The sequence below is a fragment of the Hyalella azteca genome, unplaced genomic scaffold (genome assembly GCF_000764305.2).
Source record: "Hyalella azteca isolate HAZT.00-mixed unplaced genomic scaffold, Hazt_2.0.2 contig8314, whole genome shotgun sequence".
In the NCBI taxonomy this organism is placed as follows: domain Eukaryota; kingdom Metazoa; phylum Arthropoda; class Malacostraca; order Amphipoda; family Hyalellidae; genus Hyalella; species Hyalella azteca.
Window position 1 is genome coordinate 205,594 of NW_025938411.1, and position 26,365 is coordinate 231,958.

The window sequence follows — 26,365 nt, forward strand, 5'->3', positions numbered from 1 at the left end:
TCTATAGTGAGGACGAGGACGGATTGGATCGTGCAAGGATAAACTGAAAACATGTTTAGATAATTGTATATATTATCAAAGAAACGAGTTGTTTATGTCTCATTCTAATGAGAAATAAACAACCAATGAAAACGCGTGTAATATTTATCGGTATTATTACTCAGACTATTTTAATTAATCTCGGGTTTAATTGATTATTACGCCTCAACTCATCCAGCTTTGATCGAACGTTTCAATATTCATGGTAATTGTACGTAACCAAATAATATGTGGAGAAACTTTTTTCTGGTGGAAAAAATCTAGCATTAGCGAAAACAGTGGAAGTTGCTGCAGGTGAACCTTTCGTAATGCAACCAAACGAACGAACATATATGTGCACTGACACTGGGGTTGTACACAAAAACATTTGACTCGTATAAATGTTCACGCATGTGAACCATAGTTACACAACCAATAAATTAAATTTGAACGAACTTTTAGTCATGAATTTATGAGAATTGTTCAAAATGTAAATCTTAATTCACTTTAAACTGAATTTTGCTTTAAAATTTTCGATCGTAATGTTATAGCGTTAATATTAAAATGAACGGAACAGAATACTGAAATTTAATTAAAAAAACATTACATTATTTCGTAAGTGTCATCTACATTACGATTGGTTCAGTGTTGAAATTCTTCGACTATCGACTTTGTGTTGAGCATAAAATAAATCAATGAGTTTAGTCCATTGGAGTGCAAATGATCAGCAATTTTTCATAAGAGCTGTGAGGGATTTTTTCTATAAATTATTCGTAAAATGATACATGTGTTTGTTTCTCGTTCCGATGCAAACTAATTTTCATGGATATTTTGCAGAAGAGAAGCCAAGAAATCACTAAAAATTTTAATTGTAATCCAATGAGAATTCATCACTTCTCGATCGTTTGATGTTTTCAACACCTGCCAAGACAGTTGTTGTTCTGTATCAGATATTCGTAGGCATATTAATTTTTTTTGTTGAACTAACTTTCAAGAATTCTGTCCCGAACAAAGCTGTTAGCGGCGGAACACCAAGACGGCTCAGTCTCGTCGAACCGGCGATTACCGTCAATCCCTGCCAGAGAGCTGAATAACAGTTGATTAAACGGTGATCAGCCTGGGCACGAACCTTAATCGAAGCTTAGTCTTTCTTGCGTGCATAGACTGCGTATATAAATCATGGGGAAATCAGGAATTTGATTTGTTCCAATAGAGAAAGGAAACTATAAGAGAAAAAGAGATAAGTTTTGAATTTTTTGAATTGACCTAGATAATATTGAAAAAACGGAAAAAAGGCATTATAATATTTCATGCCTGCGCTGGCTAAATTTTTTTTCGTGCTGAATGCTATGATTTCACACTAGTCTGCGCTAGGTTTCGGAATCACTATTGTTGCATGCATTCGGGCAAAAAATTGGTTTCATGCACGGTAGGTTAAGTGAGTATTTATTCGAGTTTGTATAGCACATCCATGAAAAGAATGAGCACAGACTTCAAACACGATAGATATGAAGACGATGAGAAATTGATAGAAAAGCATTTACAGCATTTATACATTCAATACACTGGGGTTATTTTAATATTGTACGTCATATTACAACAACATTATTTTGACCTTTAAATTACTAATTATTTCGAACTTTAAAGCCTCTTTGGGGAGTAATCGCTGAGCTCTTACGTATTCGACATGAATGATTTTTAGGATCACATAAAAATTGAGGTTGCATTAACGCCTGACGATTGGCGACCGATCAACATCCGCTGAAAGCCATTGAGTTCTGACTGAATACGTACGTGTGTCCGTTACTTGCGAAGACACATCCATATAACAAGAAAACTTTGTCCACTGGGAATGACATGGCGATAATTTCATGGCATAACATGGGACACGCAATCGCGACCAGAGGTCAATGTAATGCAATTAAATGAAGCATGAGTCACGCAAGCTCATGCCGAAGTTTTCTTCGAGGCCTCCTAAGCTGAGAAAGTTTGGACAAAGGCCAATGAGGCTAATTAATTTATGCAATAGTCATAAATTCGTCAGTTATTTTAGGATGTTATGCTTGAGATATGAGCGGATATGGCACGTCATTTATTGAGTTATTCGTTAAATATACATAGGTCATCGATATTAAAAATAATAGAGGTATTTAATATAAATATTTGACGAAGAATTAGCAAATACGATGAGCGGAATTTGCATTGTATTAATTAATCGGAATAAACATTTATATACTCTGTACACGGACTGGTAAGCAAACATCCATTGGAACGAATTTAAATGGCTAAGTATTTACATGTACGAGTCTTAACGCCTGCTTCGATCAGCTATGAGAAGGAGGACGGGTGAGAGAGTGGCCTTGGACGTCGGATCTACACAAGCTGAGGAATATAAGACGAAGCTTAAAGCTGCCAAAATTAAACCCTGAGAGTAATAAGTGCAGAGAATGAGCTGCTGGAAGATGGAAGTGACAGACGCAGAGGCTGTTGAAAGCTTCATTGATGGTATGCAGTTGACGGAGCTGGCAGAACTTGTCGGCAGGCCGCTGGCTGAAGTGTCTGACACCGGTGCCTCCCGATCAGCCATACCGTCCCGACCTCGCTGCATCGCTGCTGGGTTCTCACCTGTCATATACAAGGTTATAATCAGGGAGTGTCATGGTTATCATATTAGTGACTACATGAATAATACCTGCAATAATCAAGTTGAAAAGTAGTGACGACAGTTTTTTCATGTATTGAAGCAGGTAAAAAAAATTAAATTAGAAATATTAGTTAAAATTTTGACATGCAATTGTATTTACACAGTATGACTATCAAAATGGTCAATATATAATTAACACAGACTTGATAAAGATGCTAATCGACAAAAGAACATGAATATATCCTATCGAAAAAAATTCAAAGAGTGTTGTCTATATTGATGAGCAAGACTCAGAAGAAAAAGCACGCTGGGCTTTATATGAACAAAAATTGAAATATTTTTGTGATAGCTATATTGAAATCACAATAAATTAATAAAATAATGCGAAAATAAATTTTCGCGTGTAACAGATTAGGACGAGAATCTTCACACAAAGTTTCGACTAATACTGCTTCCTACCTTTGAGCATTCACGAGTCTTACAAAATAATAATAATGTATGTGCAATTAAGACATTTTCACCAATTCATATAAATTGTTAAGATGAAAAAAGTACAAATTTTTCTGACAATATTCCATTCTCTATTTTCATGACATTACGAGTCCCTTTGACATTTTATATCAAAATTGCTTATCGTTACGCGTAATTAATTTAAAGATATTTATTTTAGAATTATTTTTGGTGTAAATAAGTATTGATACAGCACCGGCAAGAACATGGATGGTAACATTCGCAGGCACTGCGAGGTGCGGCTCGCAGCGATACTGTCCAGCGTCTGTCCTCCGCACGCTGGCGATGGACAGAGTGCTGGAGTAGCGTTTAGTGGACACGTGGATGGGGCGGTCAGGGTTATGGTTGACCATGGTGGTGTTGTGGAACCAGAAGACGTACAGTAAAGGTTCGGTGGCGTCCTCCACGGTGCAGTGAAGACGTAGCTTGGAGCCCTCGTGAACATGGAGCTCTTTTGGTCCTTTGATCACCGCTTGTGCCTCTGCAAATGATGATTTTGTGAGCGAAATTATTTAATTTGTTTCGAAGACTCAAATTATTCTTGCATCGAACTTACCGAAGCAGTGACGTAAATGAAATGGTTTACTTCCTCCATACAAAGAAATTTATTTAGAGCGGGTAATGAAAATAAATGAGTCAAAATACAAAACACAAGGTTGATGTTTTAATTTATTATTTGTGCTCTAACTGATGCTACTATTAACGGCAATTTTACATTAATAGCCTGTTTTTGAAATACAGTTTCTCATATTTTTGAATAGTTGAATTTAGATAGCAGACATCGTGATTGAAGATTAGCTGCGTTAGTCACATTTATGTCGGGAATTTATCGGTTCAACATCTTATTTGGATGATAGAAAAAAATAGATAGTAAAGGATATTTATTACTCGTGGGAATATAATGACTCCAATACTATGTAAGTAGAAATGTTCCTGAAAATAGTTTGCATCTTAATGTAAAATGAATGAAACTATAAATTTCTAGTGTTGAATGGTGAATGTCTGAATAAAATAACAATGAGTGTCAAGATCGAATTTCAGGAAAAAACTTCAAGAAACACATAAAAAGATGGTCATTTACGAGTAAATTTGATCGTATATGCAGAGAACGATACGTTATTTGCTCGATTTTACACTCGACAGCAAGATTGTTAGAGACAGAAAAAAACATTTAAAAACGCATGGTTCTTTTACTTGGTTTTTATGGGCTGCGAGGCCTTTATTTTATGCATGCTTTTAGGGACATTGTCTTCCCTGTTACTGGAGAAAGTTTATGTTGAGAGCGAACCTAGCCGACCAAAAGCCCATCATGCGAGGATTATGAAGTTAACTGACGAAAACATCGCTTCTGAGCATCCAAGAACTTTTGAATTTTGTTAACGTTATACAATATTCTTGGATGATGATAAGAGTTTTGATTAAATTTAACTGAGGAATCTGTACTAAAAATAATTCAAAGAATCAAATGACAGATTATAGAGATGTTAATTTAAACTATAATAGATATCAATTATATACCTCTATGCACTATGCAATTTATTGGCGAAACCACAAATCACATCGGAAAGACATTTATTTGGTGCCAGCTTTGATGAAAAATTTCACTCGGTGATGTAAAACAATGTTAGCACCGGCTCCACTTGGAGCATAATAATACAAAAAAAATATTTGAAACATGGAACTTAATGTGTAGTTAGTGTCTGATGCTGGTGATAATCTCGACTTTTGATAACAATTGCAGATTCACAGAGACTTTGTCATCTCTAAAGAATGAGTGTGCGGCAAATTCAATCTCAGTTCTTAGCGCTGGCATCAGCCAGTAATATCTTTCACCGCCAGAAGCTCGCCGTCTCCAGAACTTTACGAAAAAACAGCCCGGGCAGGCGGAGAGGCTTGAGAGGCGGCGCAATAAAAAATTGTCTTTGTTTTTCTAGCGCCAAGACTTGGACCCAATTTGAGTCGATCGCAGGGAGGAAGTAACCCAGACTTTTTGTATGCCTCCGCAGCAGTCCACAAACTTCTCACAGGACCTCGAGATCTCGCCGTAATTAAAACTTCCGCAGGAGAATCCGCTAAAATTGAGCATCATTAGGAATCGAAAATATTACAACTGTTGCTCAGAAACTCGATGAAGTCAAGCAGAGCTCACAAGATCGTGTAGAGAAAATTTAGCTCGCTGCCGACAAAAGTAATATTGATAATTAAAATGTTAGGTTTCACTTTTACCAACATTGTATGTTATTTTCTTAAACTTTTTCTTAAAAAAATAGCGTATTTTTAAGTTTTCAACAATAAAACTGAAATATGAAAATAACAAAGACTTGCATATATTTTTGAAATATACCTAGTTTGAAAAAAGATAAATATGTTCAGCTAATGCCTCATTGTGGACGAAAAATACGAACAAAATATTACAAATAAAGGCTGCATCTTTGGTCCCACATTATTGGCTTCAATTTTGTTGAAATTGGCAAAACTGGCAACGAAACGTTAGAATTTACACAAATCCAGGAAAAATTGAAATATAGGCTAAATTTTTTTTCCTTGTAATAAAAATTCTACTTAAATATTAACAAATATGTGATAAAATTTCATATATTTGTTTTCAGACTATTTATTTGAGGTTCCGTATGCTTATATAAAACCGCGTTGCTTCCATTATGTTTAAATGATATATTGTATTCAGACCTATAAATTTCATGGCCCTAGTTTAGGTTCAAAATTTAAAAAGATCGACTTTAAAAAGGCATTCAACTCTGTAAATATGGCAGAGCTGCTCATGCTCGTTATGAAATGTTGACTGCTAAAGAAGCTCTAATCTCGAGGGAAATCAACCTAAATGTTTTCATCAAAGAGATGATGGCGTGGAAGAAGGTGGCTAGTTATAAAATGGCATGGGAAACATAACTTTCTATTTAATTAAAAATTTACCAACCTAGAAGCTAACTTTCCTAATTTATAAATTCCAATACACACAATACATTAGTGAAAGTAAGGTATCATGGAGAAGAAATCAAAAGAGATTTTTATTTTGCTTCTGAATAGGTTTTCGGAACAAAATCACATTATTTCTCTTGACAGATTTTACAAGGCAGCTCGTCACAAGGCAGCAATCCATGAAAATTGAAATTGTGTCGCCACGTCATTTTTCATCATTGGTAATGATTGGTGATTAATAGCAACATGGTCGCCTCCCATTGTGAGTAAATTTTATGTCAAAACACAATGGATTAATCGATGGCATGCCATTTGTCATTCCCAGGCACTAGTATATGGTAATTTTTTTATTGTACTAATTTATCGAGGCGTTGCATACAAATGCAGCAACCGATCCATCACGGCCATCAATAATGCCCGCCACCAAATATTCGCAAACAATCTGCATGCGCACGCCAGGTCTCTTTATTTAGAATAATTTTGAAGCTTTACGCCTCATTGGTGTTAGAGATGAGAAATTTGATGTCACTTTAGAAATATGTCTTTGAGAACATACATCATTCAAATTTCTTTAACTCAGATGCAATAAAAAATATTGAAGTTTTAACAAGCAATTTTTATGTAGCAAACCCTACGATGAACTACTTTCTAAAAAAATTATACACTTTCATGTTAGTATAAATAAACATAAAATGTTAAAAGATCAGTAATGTGTTTCAGGTTCCTGATATTCCTTTAATATGTTCTAACTTACAAGCCCAGTATGTTTTAGAGAGGTAAAAAAACTCTTGACAACATGTGATTGCAAATAAGGATGAGAATTGGAAATCAGTACCTCTGTGTTTCAAAATGAATTTAATATGTATTTATTATGAATTTATTCTAACAATGACTCTGGTAGGTATGATGACGCAAAAATAATAATCATGGGTTCTAAAATAAATGTATTACCTTGCAATAATTATTAAGACATGATCGCAAAAGAGTGTCGCTCGTCACCAGAATCATACTTCATCTAATCTGACAATATCAACTAACATGATTTCTCACGCGGCGATGTCTTGATCAACCAACTTGCCTTCGAGACTACAGAATGGTGGCCACTCAGTATAGAATCTTAAATAATTTCCTTCACATCGATTTTGGATCCATAAACAGTGCTAACCCGTCTCACGAACGTCTTCCGTTGCTGCTTTCCGAACTGCCTGTTTGCTAAACTATCGGCTTCACTCTACGAAACCGGTCCAAGCTGCAAGGTTTCACGGGAAATTACGTACGTGGCTGATTCGGCCATCGACATTTGACGGCGCATAGCCTTCCAGACTGATGCAAGGCTACCCAGTTTGAAATAAAAGTATGAGCTCTACTATCTTGGTTCAGAGAAATGCCAGTGAGGCGTAAAGGCTATTTCAAAGCAGCGTTCATCCGCTAATCACGAGATGGAGTGTGACCTGAACTAGCGGGAGTAGTGCTAATACTACAGCATTTAAGTTCATCCAAGAGATGGTCGTCATTTCAACGCAATGGGGTTCCGAATACAGTAATATTTTGATGATATTAATATGCCTTATGCTCTTTGTGACAGTAACTGCATTTTCATATTATTATTTTTTCGAAAACCAGTTGCCAAGGTGACTTTGCTTCCAAAACAGACTGATATCGTAACATAGATTCTTTTAATGTACTTCTTGATAATAACTGGCAATTAAAAATATATGATCCAAGCTCCTTAAGTTGGTATTTTTTAAAACATATTATGAACTCAGAGAATTGTATAACTTGTTCGTTTTCTTTAACCATATATATCTATTTCGAAAACATTAGTTTTTCAATTTTGGATATTTTCTTTCTGTCTAAAAAGAGCAAGCAATTTAAACGTGGAAATTACTGTGCACATTTATCAGAAAAGATGATAACGTCTCGAGTAAAATCACAAAGTTCCAAGTCTTTTTCTTCAAAAATCATGAGGAAAAAACTAAATTGTGTTTTTAAAGGTTTACCCTTTAACCATTAACTACTATATATTAAGAAAATTTAAAGTTTATTTGAGGAGGTTGATAGATGATTCGATACAGGGAAAGTTTATTGAGCTCGTAAATGGCTTTTGCAACGAATCGAAGACACGAAGTTTAAAGTTTGAACGTGAAGTTATTTAAATGACGTAACATGGTGTAATAAATGGCGCAAAAATCAGACAATGCATAAAACAGACATATATACACGTATAAACTAGGCTCTACCTAATCATCTGCAAAACGAGTTTGTCTTCACAATTCAAGAAAGTAAAAAATTCGTAGCTGAGTCAATACAACAAGCATGAGTGATAAAGATTCGACTGGGTGCTGATGAGAAAGACGATAATTTCGTATCGAGTGTTAAGGGTCGGAACCATTCGTAATTAAGAGACCTACTAACTACCATAAATGAAGCGCGAACATGTTAACATATAAATGGAGTAATACGTTAATTTTACGCCTGCACTGAAAGTGTTATAATTTCGTATGTGTGGATGCAGTTGTTTCAGAATCAGGCAATTGACCGATAACTGCATCAAACGAACTTGAAACTAAACCAAAGTTGAGAAATATGTTAATTTTATACTAGCGAAGTTACTCTGGTCATTTCAGTGATGCTGTTATTTTCATTTCCAAATTATTCAATTAACATATAACTATCGCAAACTAACTTTGATCGATACCAAAGACAATAAATAGGTTAATTAAAAAGTGCGCAGTGGCGGTAGTAACATTAGGTATATATTTATAATCGTTTTCTAATTATACACTTAACGAAAAACTGCCGTAAACAAATTTGAATTTGAGTTTATATTACATATTAGCAGTGACTGTAATAATTACTGGTATAGGGGCTCAGTCGTTTTATTATTCGGCACTTTACTGATAGCCGCCACGAACTAACTTGGATTTCCACAAACTCAAGAAATTCGCAAATTTTACAGCTGCGCAGTCTCACTCATTTCATATTTTTCTTTATTAAATAAGGTCCTCTAACTTATCTACAGGCATTAAGGACATATCAAAATAACCTAAAATCAGAAAATTGCATACCACCAAATGCTCCATCTAGAAAACGCGATTTTATGATTTTTTAATGTCATCTCAATTTTTTGGAGACTTTTTTCGTCAAATAATTGCTGGCGAAATATACTTCACTGAAGTTTTTTTGTTACAATTTTACTTACGATTTAGCTCTACTTTAGGTTTAATCTCATATTAAACTTTTATGTTAATATTGTTAATTTGGATACTGCAGTTCACCTTACTGAAATAAAGCGACACTACTAAAAAACAATTATTGTTGTTAATTTATTATTGTTAATTATTGTTATTGTTTTCTAATGATATTAACACACACGATGCTTCTTAATTGAAACAAACATGTGTAAGCCTCAACAGAACTGTAAGTTTAATGTCATTTTCAGAACAAAGACTGGTAATCAGAAAATATAATAAAGATATCAGGGCATTATTAGTTATGAATATATAATGTACCCAAAAAATTGTGCTTACGTTTATTTTCTCTGTAACCTAATGGATTTTTTTAGCGTAAACGTGAAGTATTTAAATTTTGCATAATTTCGCTTGTTATTCGAAAACAGCTAGAAATACCAAACTAGAAATATTATGCATGTTTATAAGTAAAATGCCAACGCTTTGATGAAAAAATCATGGTTCGACAAGCTTCAAAGGCTATTTCTTCAAAATTTATGAGGAAATAACTGAAATGCATTATTTAGAGGCTTGCACCGTAACCAATAAATGCCGCAATCGAAGTGGCATCTCTATCAGACTAGAGGAATATGCTAATATTGCGCCTGCACAGAAGCTGTTATAATTAAAAGTATGTAGTTTTCGTCGTTTCAGAACTAGGCAATTAAACCGATAACTGCCGCAAACCAACTTGGATGTCAACCAAAGTCGAGAAATATGTTAATTTAACTCCAGCGCAGAGGCTGTGATCATCTCCCTAATGGCTTAAATACTTAATTATTCATGCCATATTGTTATTGATATCATGTCAATTGAAAATAATGTTGTTTCAGCCAAATACAATAGTACAATGTCAAAGTGAAAGGGGCGACACGAGGAGCGTCCCGCCTGGAATTAGATTCGTTTCCATTAATTTATTTGTCAGAAATAGAGTCGCTTTACAAAAGATCCGCTGTACAAACCAAGCTCCTTCGCGATATAACTTCGTAAGGCGGAGTTCTAGTGTATAATCCAAGTTAAATTGTTAATCAATCGTGATGGTGGCTAACAGTTGAACACACGATCGCTACAAATAAATTTTCTCCTTTATTTTCAATTTAACAGCAGCGTTTGGGAGTTTATTTGAGCAGTTATGACATGTTAATGACTAAAAATATAACTCAGTACTCACTGCAGTGAGGGACAGAGCGCATTTTCTCGTCGACGAAACCGTGGTCACGGACAGACAGACGGTCAGACAGACAGACAAACAGACAGACAGACAGACAGACAGACAGACAGACAGACAGACAGACAGACAGACAGACAGACAGACAGACAGACAGACAGACAGACAGACAGACGGACATGGCGAGCACAATAGTGCATTTTTTCCATAAATGAGAAAATGCACTAAAACATATAAAAATATAGAATTATTGATGACGCGCATGTAGGCGGTGGAGTGCTGCACAGAATACTCACCGACAACCCGGAGGTTAAAGAAGAGCGACACCGGAGGATGCGTCGTGAGTTGACACTCGTACACCCCGGCGTCCGATGGCCGCACTTTCCTCAACGTCAGTTCCCAGAGCTGTGGAGATGGATAGGTCAACAGATCAACGTTTAAAAGGTTAAGGTTTGATTCCAAATGCAATACGCATAAAATATTAATCTAAAAAATTGCAGCTACAATAACAGAAACATTTTCCTTTTTCAGAAGAAAACTGCATAGAACCTTCAGAAGAAAATTCAGAGGGAAATTATTTCGAAAATTAAAAGAAAGAATATATTATTTGAGATTTAATTGTGAGATAAATTGGATCAGTGGAAAGAGGCAAAAGTTTCGATGTCAAAATTGTTTTATTTCCCGTAAGTATTGTTATTATAACTTCAATAAGTTTATACGTTAACTTAATAATAGTTTTCGGTTTTAAAAAATACATTGCAGTCCTCTTTGCGACCTCAGTTCAAGAAGCTCAAAAATGTCATGACTGAACATTATTTTAATTCAACGCAAATCTTCCTTGCAGCTACACCCATGTTTTACTACCCGACAGTCAGTCACGGCAGAATGTTTTTTATTCCATAACATTGTCATGAATCAAACTGAATTGATTAAAGTAATGTTATCGGTAATTGATCAGTGCACAATGACAATTAATGTTCAGTTAAGGAGTATTGCAAATTACTGGTCTTTATGTAAGTTACTGGTGCAAGTTACTTCGATCCATGCATGAATGCATGCTTATACACTTACTCATCGATAGGAGACTAAGGACCTGGCTTTATTAGGGACCTGTTATTATCAAACGACGATCTTGCTCCGAGACCCAACTTCGGACACGTTTAGAAATTTGAAGTGAAGCAAGTTTTGACTCACTCTCAAACATGCGTAAAAGAAAAAAAAAGGAAACCATAATTTCCAAGCGATGCGATGAAACATTGATCACTTTTCGCTAGAGGAGTTTTAAACGTACGCTTCAATACGCCACAGAGACCAACCAGAATGTGCAATTAACGAAGGCGAACGCTACAAGCTTTTGCAAGCAAGGTCTAGCTCTCAATAATTCTAGAGTATCTCGTATTCATGAAATAACGGTCCAGCAGGCAGGGGAGGTGCCTCTGTGGCTTCCTGTCAATAAAGGCTAGAGACATGCAAATGAACTCTTTCCCAAATTGACTGCTGAGGACATCAGCTCACTCGAGATATAGGCCAGGCCTCAGTCAACCAAATTCCGAACTCCAAAATATGTTTTCCTGAGAATAATGAACTTTGAAATTAATAGCGTAGTCCACGTGCATTCTATAAAATGATTTGCGAGATGAAAAATGAATAGAATTTCTGCTCGATAAAATTCTTTTCGGCTTCCCATTCAGTCATGGAAAAAATTCATTTAAAATCGTAGAGAAAAATGTTATCGAATTTTGGTGTGTAATTTGGCTTTGAAATGGAGAACTTAAATTCACCTTCGGTTTATTATTGGAACCTTTAGGCTTAGTCAACCTCGAACCCGGATTTACAAAATATTCACGGAGAGCCTCTGAGATTGAAACTCTTGGACATAATTTAAAAAAGTTAGGATAATCCAAAATAGGAAGTTATTTTTTAATGAATCACCATTAAACAACTGGGATGATATTCATGATGAAAGTTAAGAAAACTTTATGCAGTTTTGTAAATCCAGATATATTTATCCAATTATTGAGAAAAGTTCGAGCTCTCACTGTCTAAAAAATCAGACGAAAGAATCACAAAAGCTTGTTTAAAAAAATTCTAATTCGGAACTATGAGAAGGTTATTGTTCCGTACTCTGTTTAACAATAAACATAAAAAATTGGACTGTACGACGGTTGACTGAACCTTCAGTGAAAGTGAATTTTTGAAAATTTCTAACTGTAAGATGAAAAGATGAAACTGCTGGCGCGATTGGCCGTTGAATACTGGGAAGTAATTATTTACGCCGCTCTGCAATAAGTTTGAGTTATTAACTCGTTTCTGTACAAAAATGACAATCAATTAACCTTATTCCACGGAATATGTTTATGTAATCCTGCCACTCAATTTTTCCGTTTAGGGTTCCTAAAAACATTCGATTTTTCCCTTATATTAATTACGAATACATTTAAGTGGGATGGATGCCGCATTGGGATGACAGTCACCCAGGCAGGCGAATTTGCAATAACCGGGTCAAAAGTTTATGCCGTGGAGAAATCAAACATGTTTTTTTTGTAAATAAGTACAGCAATTAATCAAGGAATGTTTTACGAAGAAACCAAAGAATTTTCAATACTGTCAATCCACCAGGAAAACAACGTTGAAATATGTTTAATCAACATTGATACAACCAAAAAAGACATTAATTTCAACGCTTATTGGCGTCAACACTGTTTTTGAAGTTGCAGAAATTCATGAGTGATGATTAAACTAATGCAACTGTAGCTAGTGGTTGCATCACTTTAAATTGAACTTATAACGACAGCAATTTTGTTTGCGAAATAATAACACGAATTATATACGTTAACACGTTAATTATGACGCTATTTTTAGATCAAATCCAACCATTTTTAAACTTCTGTTTCATGAAAATGTTGACAATGCTGAATATTATTATATTAAGAAATGGATTAGTATTGCAAAGTTAAAGTATACACCACTCGTCACAAGTCAATGAATGAAGTTAGAGCGTGATTGGAAAACCATTATCAACGAAAACTCGCAAGCTTGACAATAATAAACTTACCGGCATTTGATTTGTTCCTAAAATTATACTATTGAGCGCAGTACGCACGACTGGTTCTAACTGCGCGTCATAACCCCAAATGACCCGACTAAGAACTCGCTGAAAGAGCTTGAAGTGGGATTAAATGACCTTAAATTCTTGAATTTAATGCACGAAAGCAAAAAAACTGTGCTTATTTATACTAATGAGCGACACGGACAACAAGAGAGATAGTGAAATTGTTATTTTATAATCTGGAATAACTTCGAATGAGATTGCAGGTTGGACGGTATCAAAAATATTCATTATGTGAGGTATTCAGTATAATTAAATGTGCGTTCCGTGTTTAATTTTGTTAGAAATACCTGACTCAGTCTGTACAAAAATGATCTGATCATTAAACTGGCAGGAATACGACTTCATGGTTGTTTGCTAGAGGACGTGCAGTTGAAGCAGCATCAAAGTGGACAGCGCCCCGGAACTTCCACAACCGCCAAAAGTTAACGCAACTTTTGTATCATTAGAGAACTCCTGCGAAAAAGTCTATGTCAACGGAACGGCTTCTTCAAGAAATTATCTCAAATGAACGTATATTGAGGAAACCAAATTATTTGCGCCCTCGGGAACAATTTTTCTTTCAGCCCTAATTTCTTTCCGTGTACTATCATGATCTAGTCGTACTCTAAGTACACAATTTCGTTTCGTTTATTGGATTTCGCTATATAATATATACGTATGTAACTTGACTTGATGTACGTATACAATGAGGTAGCGTTGTATGAGTAAAAGGTTAATTTGCCATAAAATGCTCAGCTACTATTTGCAGCTTAAACCCTGCATGACAGGTTAATCGGGCATTGCTCGGTAGAGGTAATTTTTGTTTGCGACGAAGTAAATGAATGGTAGCATGGATACCATTCTTATTCACGTGTACCGAAATAGTTACGAAGATATCGAAAAATAGAAAGAGCGAATAAAATAAGAGAGTATTGATGATGTCAGGCTTCATGCAGACTGATTCTGAAAATTATAGTGCTGATTATTTTATTATTTATATAAAGTGCCTCCCGTTCTCATACGGGATAAAAAAATTTAGGTTTCATTTCAGCAGTCAGTCAAAATGAGTAAAAAGAAAAATTTAAAATAAATAAATAATAATATAAATGAAATATATATACAGTGGGGGGGAAATAAATATTCGTACACTTGAAAAATCGTATTTTAATGTATGTAAGTACACAAACTTAACAGGAAAAGTGATTTAAATTATGTATAGAGAAGCATTCATCCTACCATCTATAAGTGATATGTTACCAACACCTTTTGAGGAGAAACAGCCCCAGATCATGATGTTGCCACCACCAAACTTTACACACCAAATAATCCCGCTGTTAACGTGAAGAGGTCGTTGCATTCGCTGCGGGTCTTTTTAATGATCAGTATGGGGTGGTGAGAACAACCTCGTGTTGCGTAAATTTTTGGAGATTTCCGTAATTTTATTAAGATTCAGTACCGTAAATTGTTCCCTGTTATTAGAATACAGCAGATGCGACATTCATGATCTCTTTGAGTGGCGGGTAAGCCTATGCATCTTGTGATATGCCATGGTTTACGATCTAACGATGATCTTGGTTTAAAATTCTATTGTTGTTTGCACATTTCTAACATGTTTAGATGCTAGGATAAATACTGGCATACATCACCCGATCGATTGTAATCTTGTGGAAAAGCTTGGCTTGTCTATAATATTGAACGTTTGCGTATTTCATTGATATTCCAGGTGGACGTGGGCACCAGATTTACCTTCAGCTCGAGGGTCAGAGCACTTCGGATAAGCTCCTTATTTGAAATTCCCTCGGTAACAGAAGATTTGAAGCCAATTATCTTCACTTGAGGACGAACCCTGTATTAGTGTGATCTGGAAGTTCTCGCTTGCCGCGATTTGACGTGCAGACCAATTTGTCAACTGTGGTATTGGTCCTCATAACGCAAATGGTTATCCCTGATTTTCGTGTAATCAATTTTGCTATGGGTCATCCGTGCGTTTATGTATTGAGTTAGGTCTCCGGTAAGAAGGGCTTTTTTTTGTGTGCATCTGTTAGCTAAGGACTAATATGGTGCTCGAGGCAGGCTAGGGTTGAACTATTTTGAAGTTCCCAATAAATCTATGCAGCTCTAGTTATTGAAACGTTTCTCCTTTTCACTATCGCGTCCACAATATTGACGGGTAGCATATATATGTTGTAAGCTCTCCCACAACAACATAATATAAATCACTTCTCCTGTTCAGTTTGTGTACTTACATACATTAAAATACGATTTTTCAAGTGTACGAATATTTATTTCCCCCACTGTATATATATTATAAATAATAAAATAAATAAATAATAATAAATAAAACTGAGTAAATAAATATCTCACGTCTTGTAGAGAAATATTTAAACTTTATGTAATTATTTTAATTGATCTTTATCTTAATTTATTTCACACAAGCACCAGAAGTAAAATTTCGTCAATATATTTCCCCGAGAAACATGAACATTTCTTCGGCCAGGTCTTAGTCTTGCATCCATAAGACATGACTTAGGGCAGAGGCCTGCAATTCGGCAATTCCTATGCCAATAGAGCGCCTAGTTTACCCGGACATAACTCGCAGCGAGCGTCGAAAGAAAGAGCGTGTTCCTTGGCCTATTTGTATTATAAAGAAAACAAATCCTGTCGTATATATTTGCTGGTGCTTGCCTTCCCAGCTCTTCTTGATGGGTTCGTGTGAGCTGGTCTTGGAGAGTAACTGCGGCATTCTTCCTAGTCTGGTCTACTAGAAACAATTTTGACGTTCTTATATTTTGAGTTGCTGGGGACAAGCAAAATTATACATTATTTTGTTTAAGCTCACACCGAAATGTTTCGATTTAGGTTCCGTCTTAGTTCATGCAGAGGGCATTTTTTGACCAAGTTCAATAAATTTTTTATGAAATAATCTTGAAACTGTGTAAAGAATTTTTTTTGAGTTAAGCTCATGCAACCCAGCAAGGTTAGAGTCATTGATTATGCCTCTCACGTTGATTCTAATGGAGGCAGGGACATATCTGAAAATCTCAGAGCAGAATTCGAAACGATGGATTTCGAAGGAGAATGGAACAGCCAGCCAAGCTATTCAGGCCGTGTTTGTGCATCAATGATACGTCCATCTCAATCGCGGGATTGCATGAATGGGAGAGCATCTGCGCTCAACAGAAACAGTGTTCATCGTAAAATGTAAATTTTCATGTAGGAAATTTAATACTGATATTATTATGCATTCTTCATTAGGGAATTAATGATGCACGAAAATATCTGAAAATATTTTCAGAATAATGTTGATATTGCTTTCATTCCACATTTTTTCACAATGCAAATATTTAAACTATCTAAACATAATTATATTTTCTTGAAAAAGTTCTCGATTCAAATAATTCCAACAGTCCTAATATCCTCTCGCTCCAATAAAACATCAACAAAACTGCTGGGTATAATAACAAATATTAACTATTATTTAAACATTTTTTCCATATTCAATAATTAATTTAACATTTCTTTCGTATTCATTGATTTGCTAGGAGCTTGTTATACTAAATTTCTGGTAAAGAATGTGCCGTCTTTTCATTAATAGACATTAACATGTCGATAATTTAATAATTGGTGAGTGATGTATGTGTCGACTTATAGAGAATTGCTGCAATCACTGCGGATTGAAGTGATAATTTAGGAACCTTCCTATATTATATTCGCGACTTCAATTTAAGCGTAAATTGAGTGCATAGATGCATTGAATCAATATTCCATTAATAAGAACAAAACAAAACCATACTAACGTTTATACGTTTGACACACACTATTATCAATAATTAATACTTCTTCACTCATCAATCTTTACAGATATTTCGGAAATATAAAGTATAACTACGAAGCTAAACCGACTATATCTACGCAAATTTAATAAAATATTTAGAATAATTTAAAAATATTAAAAAAATAAGACAAACAAATTTATTTCCAGTGGAAGCAAAATATACATGACTTTTTTTCAGTTGTTATAGTCGAAATCAGCTATCGAGTTAGAGTGACTGGAGGGACCCAGGATTCAACGTTGTCAGCAACATCACCATAAAACGCTGACGCCATCTCATCATTAGCGGGATTACGATCTCTGAATTTTTAGACGGCAACGACGCGTTATCGATCACTGCCGTCCTCGGCAATTCGGCGACGAATAAACCATGCCGCTGCTATAAAGACATAAAAAATCAGCAATAAAAGTATAAAATAACGAGCCGCTACTAAAAGCATGAAAAATAGATGCTGCGACTGAATTATATAAAAGGAAAATAAAAAAATAAATAGCCGCTTATGGAAGGTAGTGGAATATGGTGGTGGAAAATCAAACCACCATTATTCTTTGTAGAGGATGAATAATGTTATTGCGTTGCATACATTTTAATAAAATCGCGTCTTATTAGTTATTTTTTTCTCATAATGCCTTTAATCAGTGCTTCTATCGCAGAGGCAAATACTAAAATCACTTTTTATTCACTGTAGTGATACATGAGATATATTCGCATTTATTTTTATTTATTTCAATTGTCTCCATAAAAGTTCGAAAAATGTGTTAGAAAAATTACCTCAAATAATGCCTATAAAATATAGTCTTCATGCATATTATCCGCGCAGCATCATATTCATTCATATTCAGCTCCGAGTTTTCTTTCTTAGTCAATGATAGCAATGAACTAAATTCCCATCATTGCACTCTAGAGTTCACAAGACGTTACGCAATGACCATAATGACGGAAAAGCAAGCCGACTGGCAAACAGCTCTCATATTCCAAATCAATGTATTGTTGAGACAGCAAACTTCTTCCTCACGGGCTTATATCTACGCTGCGGCATATATCGATACCAACGGGAAATTAACGTAATTTGCGCTAATAATCCTGATAACCATATAATGGTCCGAAAGTTTAGTTTATCCGACTTTCAGTAGGGAATAATTAGAAGGTTATACCTAGTAAAATAGAAAAAAATTATTGACATGATAAAAAATTTGATTCAATGATTAAAAAATTTTTTGTGCGCGAAATTTATAGTTAAAACTACCCTTCATGCAGCTTTAACGTAATTTATTTTTAACCGTGATAGAAGTAGAAATAAATCTTAAAGAGTTCATCTTTAACCGTGGTAAAGGCAAAAAATATTATTCCAGAAATATATTTTCTTTCTTTTAATGCCACATAGAAGAGATACATATGTATTTTCGAATGGGTCTAGCGAATCGCAAAATTACCATTGTTAACGTGACTCAAAGCGTTTATGTTGGAGATGCGTATCCGTAGCAGCGGACGAAGTCAAAGGAAGATCGTCCGGATGAAAATCCGGAGTGGTGTCAAGATATCAATCAGAAAAATGGCTGAGAAGCATTGTGCGCGACATGAGATCCGGAATTCGGCTGCGAATGAGAACTTTGGATATTCAAATCGCAGTATCCAACGGAGAAATGTGACTGTCAGAGCTCTCAGAATTAAATGTAAGATGACGAAATTTGAAGATCGTTTATAGTAGGAAGCAAGGGAGAGGGAAAAGTGACATGCTTGTCTTCTGATTAGCTAAAAAAATTTATTGATTGAACCAACCTGAATATGATTGAATATTAGGTCGCAGTAGTTTTGAAGTTATTATTTCAGCTTAATTATTATAACCGACTAACCTAGCTTCTCAAATGAAGAAAAGTTTCCACTTCCTGATCTTATACCATGTGGTTGCAGGGTTACCATTATTAAAATAAATGAAGAAAAATTGTACTAATCCGTAAGGTTGCTGATGAAGCGCGACAGCGTGCATATAATAACGTTGAAGAAACTTAATTTTACTTCAATGACAATAAGTTTAGAAAGTAATCGTTTATAATCTAGTGGCATGCGCGATTTAGTTATCATTCTTCTAAAAAAATTCAATTGCTTAAGTGTGACAAAGAAATTACGATTAACACGCGGTTTCTTGCTGCCAGTATAATAGCACAGTAAAAGTAAGCGCATAGACCGTACGCTGCGTAATGCTGGTCATTACGACGCGAATGCTGGTGTGTATTACGTGCCACTAAGCATTGGGTCAAGGCCTGCAGTGACACTGCGTCCTATAGGCAATGATGTTATGTCACGCAACTTCTGACTATTAACATACATTCTTTCCACGGCGAGAATAGGAAAAAACCTTAACAATTGTAAAGCAATGTTTATATGATCGATTAAAATAGAAGAGCCGATGATTGAAAAGGTACTATGGGGTACTTTTTCAATATTAAGAGCGGGTGAGACGAGCCAAGGCAATAATTGGAGCGGGTGAGGCGAGCCAAGGCAATAATTGGAGCGGGTGAGGCAAGCCACGGCAATAATTGGAGCGGGTGAGGCGAGCTACGGAGTGAGCAGAGCTACATTAGTTAGCGTGGTAGATGAGCAGAGTCACGACATTGAGCAGCACGACACAGAAACACAAGCGAACGTGTAGCTTCTCAGACTATTGTCGTTGACCTTCCCGCCTACAAAAGCTTTGCTGAATTTCGCGATAGCGAAGAAAAAATTTCAATTAGTTCTCAATTTATTACGCATTTTCATATTTAAACTTGGAGATTAATTTGATTGGTTATTAGTAATTTGATTTATAAGTATTTAGTAATTTGAGAAGTCAAATGAATTAATGAAAATTGAAATAATTATCGGTTTTTACAAAATAAATACCTACAAAAAAAGTGACTTCCATTTAACTTAATGTATTTTTAAATTTTGATAGTCACATTCATTTCCCAGCATTTTATTTCATTTCTATTAGAAAATAATAAAATGACCATCATTTCAATATGATAAAATAACCATGACCACAATAATACCAAGGTTATTCTAATTATAAAGTGATGGGCTAGACAGCAGCGCGGTCATTGAAGGAGTCAAAGGGATTATTAAATGAGGCTCGTCAAACGGGGATCAGCTCCAGGATTAACTGATGGAATCCTAGAGCAATAGAACAGCCAGAGCGCTGCTATAATGAACCGCTAGGGGGAGAAAATATTAATTTTTAGGTTAGAATATTGCAGAAATTTCAGCGAGTTTACTGATGTGTAAAAATATAGAATATAATTATCTGAAACAAGTATTCCTATCATTTGGATTAAAATTTACGGAATTGATAATGTACAAAATTTAAAAGAAGAAGAAAAGTAAATTGAGTTTATTAAAGAAATGTTTTTGAAAAGAGAACGGAGGAGTATGCGAGCCTTATAAAATTTACAAGCATTAGGCAGTGAGCATGAGGCAGTGAGCAGGAGGCAGTGAGCAACAGTGAGCAGGAGGGGTGAGCAGGAGGGGTGAGCAGGAGGGTGAGCAGGAGGGGTGAGCAGGAGGGGTGAGCAGGAGACAGTGAGCAGGAGGGGTGAGCAGGAGGGGTGAGCAGGAGACAGTGAGCAGGAGGGGTGAGCAGGAGGGGTGAGCAGGAGGGCTGGGGTCGCAGGTGTATTGATCGCGTCAGGTGAAGCAGAGACCGCTGCTTGGGAGAGGCTCGCCCTCACCGCGCCTCAATGTGGCATGCCTCCCTCATGTCTCAATATGGCATGCCTCTTTCACTCCGTATTAGGACATGCCTCCCTCGCGCCTCAAAATGGCATGCCTCCCTCGCGCCTCAAAATGTCATGCCTCCCTCGTGCCTCAATGTTGCATGCCTTCTTCACGCCTCAATATAGTATGCCTATTTCACACCGCATTAGGACATGCCTCCCTCGTACCTCAATATGGCATGCCTATATTGTGGCATGCCATACTCTCGCCCTAATAGGGCATGAGGGCTTCTTAAGGACAATATCTAAAAAATCGCCTCGCCGGAGTGCCCGCCCGTCAAACTGACTAACTCGCTTAACATCACTCATTAGCAGCGCTGCGTTGCGCACACGTTACAACCAACTGAACTTCTGTACAACAATGGGTCCTAATTTACTGGACCATTCAACATCGTTGTGTTTAATTAAAGCGCAAAAAAAAGTTCCGCGAGTTTCAATGAGCTTCTCTCAAAAATTATTTTGAGGGAATTTTCTCGTCATCTTTGTTATTTCGTTTAAATAGGTAAACATTGCACTGGGGCATGAATTTTGATGTGCTTGAAAACGATTTGCTGTAGAGCATCTGAGAATTTTGATACATAGGAAAATTTTTTACCGCTGATATTTTTGACGCAAGTGACAATGAAAAAGTTATTCTCATCTAATAAACTCATCATTTAATAAATTCGTCATTTAATTATCTAATAGAAGAAGCACTCTCGACAGAGAATAAGCTTTATGTTTAAGTCGTGAGTAGCGACTTTAATTGAGTTAGCCCCGTGAGGTTTTTTTCTTGTCTTGATGATAGGCTTGGGTGCGTGACAGGCTGTAATGTTGACCTCGAGGGCTGGTAAACAAGAGCGGCTACAGGATCACGTTCGTAAGAATTTTAGTGACCAGGTATTGACTAATTTTCGTTCAGGCATTGTTCGTGCCAGTAGCATAACTTTAAGAACTTCAGGTAATTTCCCTAAATTTTCTGTTAATTCACAAATAAATTCCATTATTTTTTCTTATGGTGATTTAATTATTTTATAAGACTAAACGATTTATTTTTAATAGGAAAATTGTTTCAAAATGGAAAAATCGTTTAGCGTATATTATTTCAAGAAACACGAAAAAAGTCTTTGACTCTAAACGCAGTACTTCAAAGCATTTATCAGTCACTATAAATTTATTCATGCAATTGAAGCTAGAAGACCTTGCATACAGAATTAAGCTTATCAAATGCATTCATAAAATGCAGTGCCTTATTAAAGCATTACATTTATTTTGTTCTCTTAAGACGACGAGCCGGCTCAGATTTTATGCATGCGAGATCAAGGCTTTTATGTTCAAATTCCGAGAACTTGAGTCAACAGGCGCTGCAGAAATATTCCTAGAAGGTGAAAGTTGTTAGTTTCTTCCAAGAACAATGGAGTCGAATTGCATGGTTGCATATACACTATTTTGAGCCATCATCACTTCTCAATGATGTGCTAGGTCAGAAGAAACCAACAGTTTCAGCAGGACCATTAACCTCTAAGTCAAATAGATAACGACGGAGTCGGAACGAAAATCCTTGTAAGGAACCTAACGTTAAGGCACCGTAATGACACCAGATGATGGGTGACGGGGCGTAAATGACACAGCAACGTCGTGTTTGATATACAAACTCAATTGAATTGCAGTTATGTGCACTCCAGTGCCTTATGAACCAGTGTTTAAATGTCTTTGTTTGGCAGCCTGCAGTGTGATTATGACTGTGATGAATGTTAGTCTTCATCATATTACTAAGCAAGTCAAGCTTCTTGCAAGCAGGTATTGCGAAGCTTGCTTTGATTAACATGGATACAGAGCTACTAATTGAAACGCAGTTGAAGATAGGAAAATTATCACTGGTCTTCTTATAATGTTCGAAAATTGGCGTTGTCACTGACTGGTGCTCCTACGAATTTTGCGTGAAATATTCACTTAGAGCGAATTATTCGCATGAAATTCGACCGAGTTTTCGTTTCCAAAATGTCATTTAGACGCCGGAATTTACGACGCAAAACGTGATGCAAGTTATTTATAAATACAAACAGTGAACGATTAAGTTCAGATATATTTTTAATACTCACAAAACTTGAAAGGGAGAGAAATCTTTTTAAATTGTACCAATTTTGAATAGTAATGCAAATAATTTTTCTCGTGATAGTAATTAAAAACGGAGCACCAAAGGTTCCCCGTGAAATTACGTACAGAAGGCATTAATTTGCTCACGTCAGGATGATGTTGTAAAAGAATTGAGATAAAGTTATATTTCTTATGGGTCTTAGAGGCTATAAAAGACAGGAACAGTTTTACGAGCCTGGTCGTTATACATGGTTATGGATCGAGCTCCTATTCCTTTAATTTCGTAATTTACGAGCAACCCGTATTCCTAAACCAAGCGTTATGTGTACGATTTACAATGAGGGGATAAATTCATACAGCCCATGTACGGAAAAGTATTATGAGGAAAAAAGGAAAAAAAAGATATATAAGCTGCAGCGTCCTCTCCTAATCATGTAGAAAAATTATTAATCTTGTTTCTCAGATGAGAGAAATGCTATATTGTATGCATATAGATAATATATTGGCTGCAGTGTATAATAAAAGCACTTTCGTGCTTATTACAAATTTTCAATAAATATATATAAATAAGCAAGGCAAGGACGCAACAGTAATTGTTCCAAGTCGAAAGTTATTCACTAATTAGGAAACAAAAGGTTTTAAATCTATACAGCTGAGTGTATGAATATTTACTGAAATGTGTCGCAAAATATGACGAGGACGATGAGAATTATTGCGGATAAAAATCCAATTTGAATGTATATGATACACGAGTGCATGGCACTTGAGTGACTTTCCTAATAAAAAGTAATATCGAGACTACAAAGTTAAATTTCTATGTTAAGAACATATATAATACTTTTGAATACAAGTGTTTTATTTGTTACCATGAGTTTATGTAAACTATTTTTTATTTTCTATAAAAAGAATCGCATATGAAGCCTACACATCTGCTCCATGATGTATAAAATATCAAGCTGAACGGTTGAAGACATCACACAACAATCGAATCCCTTCGATGATTGATTTCTTGCTCAAAAAATTTGGCTATGCGAAGTGGAATTCATGTGAGCCATCCAGTCATTTTAACTGTATCTGCTTAAAAATGCCTCGCCTTCTTTATTTTCTGTCTGAAAATGGCCACTAAAGCTCTTCATGATTCAGCTCCACGTGTGTCAACGCAGCTCCAAAGCCCTCTTCAAGCACTCCAAATGGAGATGAGCAGTTCTCCATCCAACTTCATTAGCCAGTGACTCCATAACACATCTATATTCCTCACTGGCTCTCCAGTCTTGGTAGCGTATAGACTGTGCCTCTTCATCGTCTCATATTTATCTCGACATTCCATGATGGATCCATGGTAAATATTTTATGTGTTTATTATGTGTGAAATAATTATTCTGTCCGTAGAGATCCAATCTGCTTTAATCTCCAATCAGATTGCACATCCTAGCTATTAAGCGAATTTTTTTAAAAATGCATCAGCATATTCCGCCGCACGTCTCTCTGTATGTTAGTTATTTGAGCCAGTTCTGCCACTGAAATGATCCAATGTAAACAATCAGTCAAAGACACGTTAGAAATTCGGAAGACATTTTTCGATGATCATTGGAGTTGTTTCTAATTGTTTCACGTGTATGTATATTTTCCCAGAAATTTTTCATACTTCTTGCGCATGATATATAATTTGAATATTAGATTAAGTAACATAATTGCTGTTCTAGACATTATTTCAGGCAAACCGTCTAAAAATGTTAGGTAGCTCAAGATTAGTTTCGACACTGATAAGAATTTACCAACATGTTTCACTGTGTGTCAGTAATGTAAATATAATAAAACTCGTGAAGCAACATGAACCTACCGAGGCTCGAGCCAAAACATGCTTGTTCCTGAACCACAAATTCATTTATCCTCTAAGATTCTGACGGCTAAGGGGCTTAATTCCATCGTTGAATTTTGCGTGCAGTATAGGTAGCGAGGGAAAGCCACGGACAAGCGGCGAGGGAACTTGGTCCGAGGGCTTGATAAGGATTAGCTGCTGGAACTGCGGAACACGACAGCCTCCAACTTCATTCCCCTTTAGAGCACTTCGTGAATTTGGGTAACTTGGGGCTGAAGGAAAATGGAAAAACTTTCTCGAAATTCAAGTTGTTCCGCTGAAGTCAACTCTCATGTGAATTCTACGTAAACTTCGTAACTGAGCGACGGTGTATGGCAGTCTCAGTTGCCGACGTGCAGTTCTCGTCTACTTAATTCTGGGATTTAGGATTGGCGCGGACCAGACCAAGCTTACAGTCTCCAGTGATGTATGGAATATTAAGGCTTGTATGATAATGACACCGCAAAAATTCGCACTTCGTTTAATTTTCATACTTTACAGAAGTGTTATTATTATTAAATCTATCTCTATATGCCATTCTAGATTAAAAAACGTTCATCAACATATATTCTGGTGATTTTCATGTCATTATTCGTTCTTTCCAATTTTTCGTACGAGGCCCATTTGAAAAATTCCTTTTGAAGCTTACTGCATTTCTCTGCCTTTCCAAGGAAGTTTGTTACCCTATGAGTTTAGAAGCCCTTTTTTAAGACTCTACGGAGTGCATAAATTGAGCGCATTTGTCAGCAAGTCTGCTGAAAATATTGTGCCTGCCTCACGGTCGCGCTGTCGTGTGTATCATCTTAAAGGATTTCTAGGGCGACGGGAAATAAAATTCTTCCAAGATCAAAGAGCTTGAATTGGATACAAGCTGTCCGACGTACGCGAGGCAAGAAGGATAGAAAATGATACTATTAAATGGATTTAGAAGAAATATATTCCAAATATATTAAGTATAATGAATCGTTGAATATGAATTCACTTAAATGAATCGCTAGTGTCAAAACACTCAAAATTTTATTTGGGGTTTATAGTACTTCAATATGTACTTCCCAATTTTCGATTATATTTTTTGGAGAGAGAATCTGACAAATTTGCATGAAAGCCGAAGGTTTGCTCAAATATATTTTTTTGTTACCCGTTACATATGTGCCCGTATTGCTCATTCAATAAAATAGTATAATATTTGCAACGCCATTTACTTCCAAAATATTTTTCCCTGTTCGAAACTTATGTTAAAATCATGCCGGT

At 35.9% G+C, this 26,365-nt stretch overlaps 1 protein-coding gene across 1 annotated transcript in view; it reads right to left on the bottom strand.

Annotated features, from left to right (window-relative positions):
• Positions 1-1,305: 1,305 nt before the first annotated feature.
• Positions 1,306-26,365, bottom strand: part of LOC108678025 — a 158,635-nt gene continuing 133,575 nt past the window's right edge. The window contains exons 5-7 of the mRNA XM_018166357.2: positions 10,804-10,912; positions 3,369-3,653; positions 1,306-2,643 (exon numbers count right to left, since the gene is read on the bottom strand). Coding sequence (XP_018021846.1) covers positions 2,327-2,643; positions 3,369-3,653; positions 10,804-10,912 — 711 coding nt within the window. The 3' untranslated portion in view covers positions 1,306-2,326. The remainder of the gene's footprint in view (positions 2,644-3,368; positions 3,654-10,803; positions 10,913-26,365) is intronic.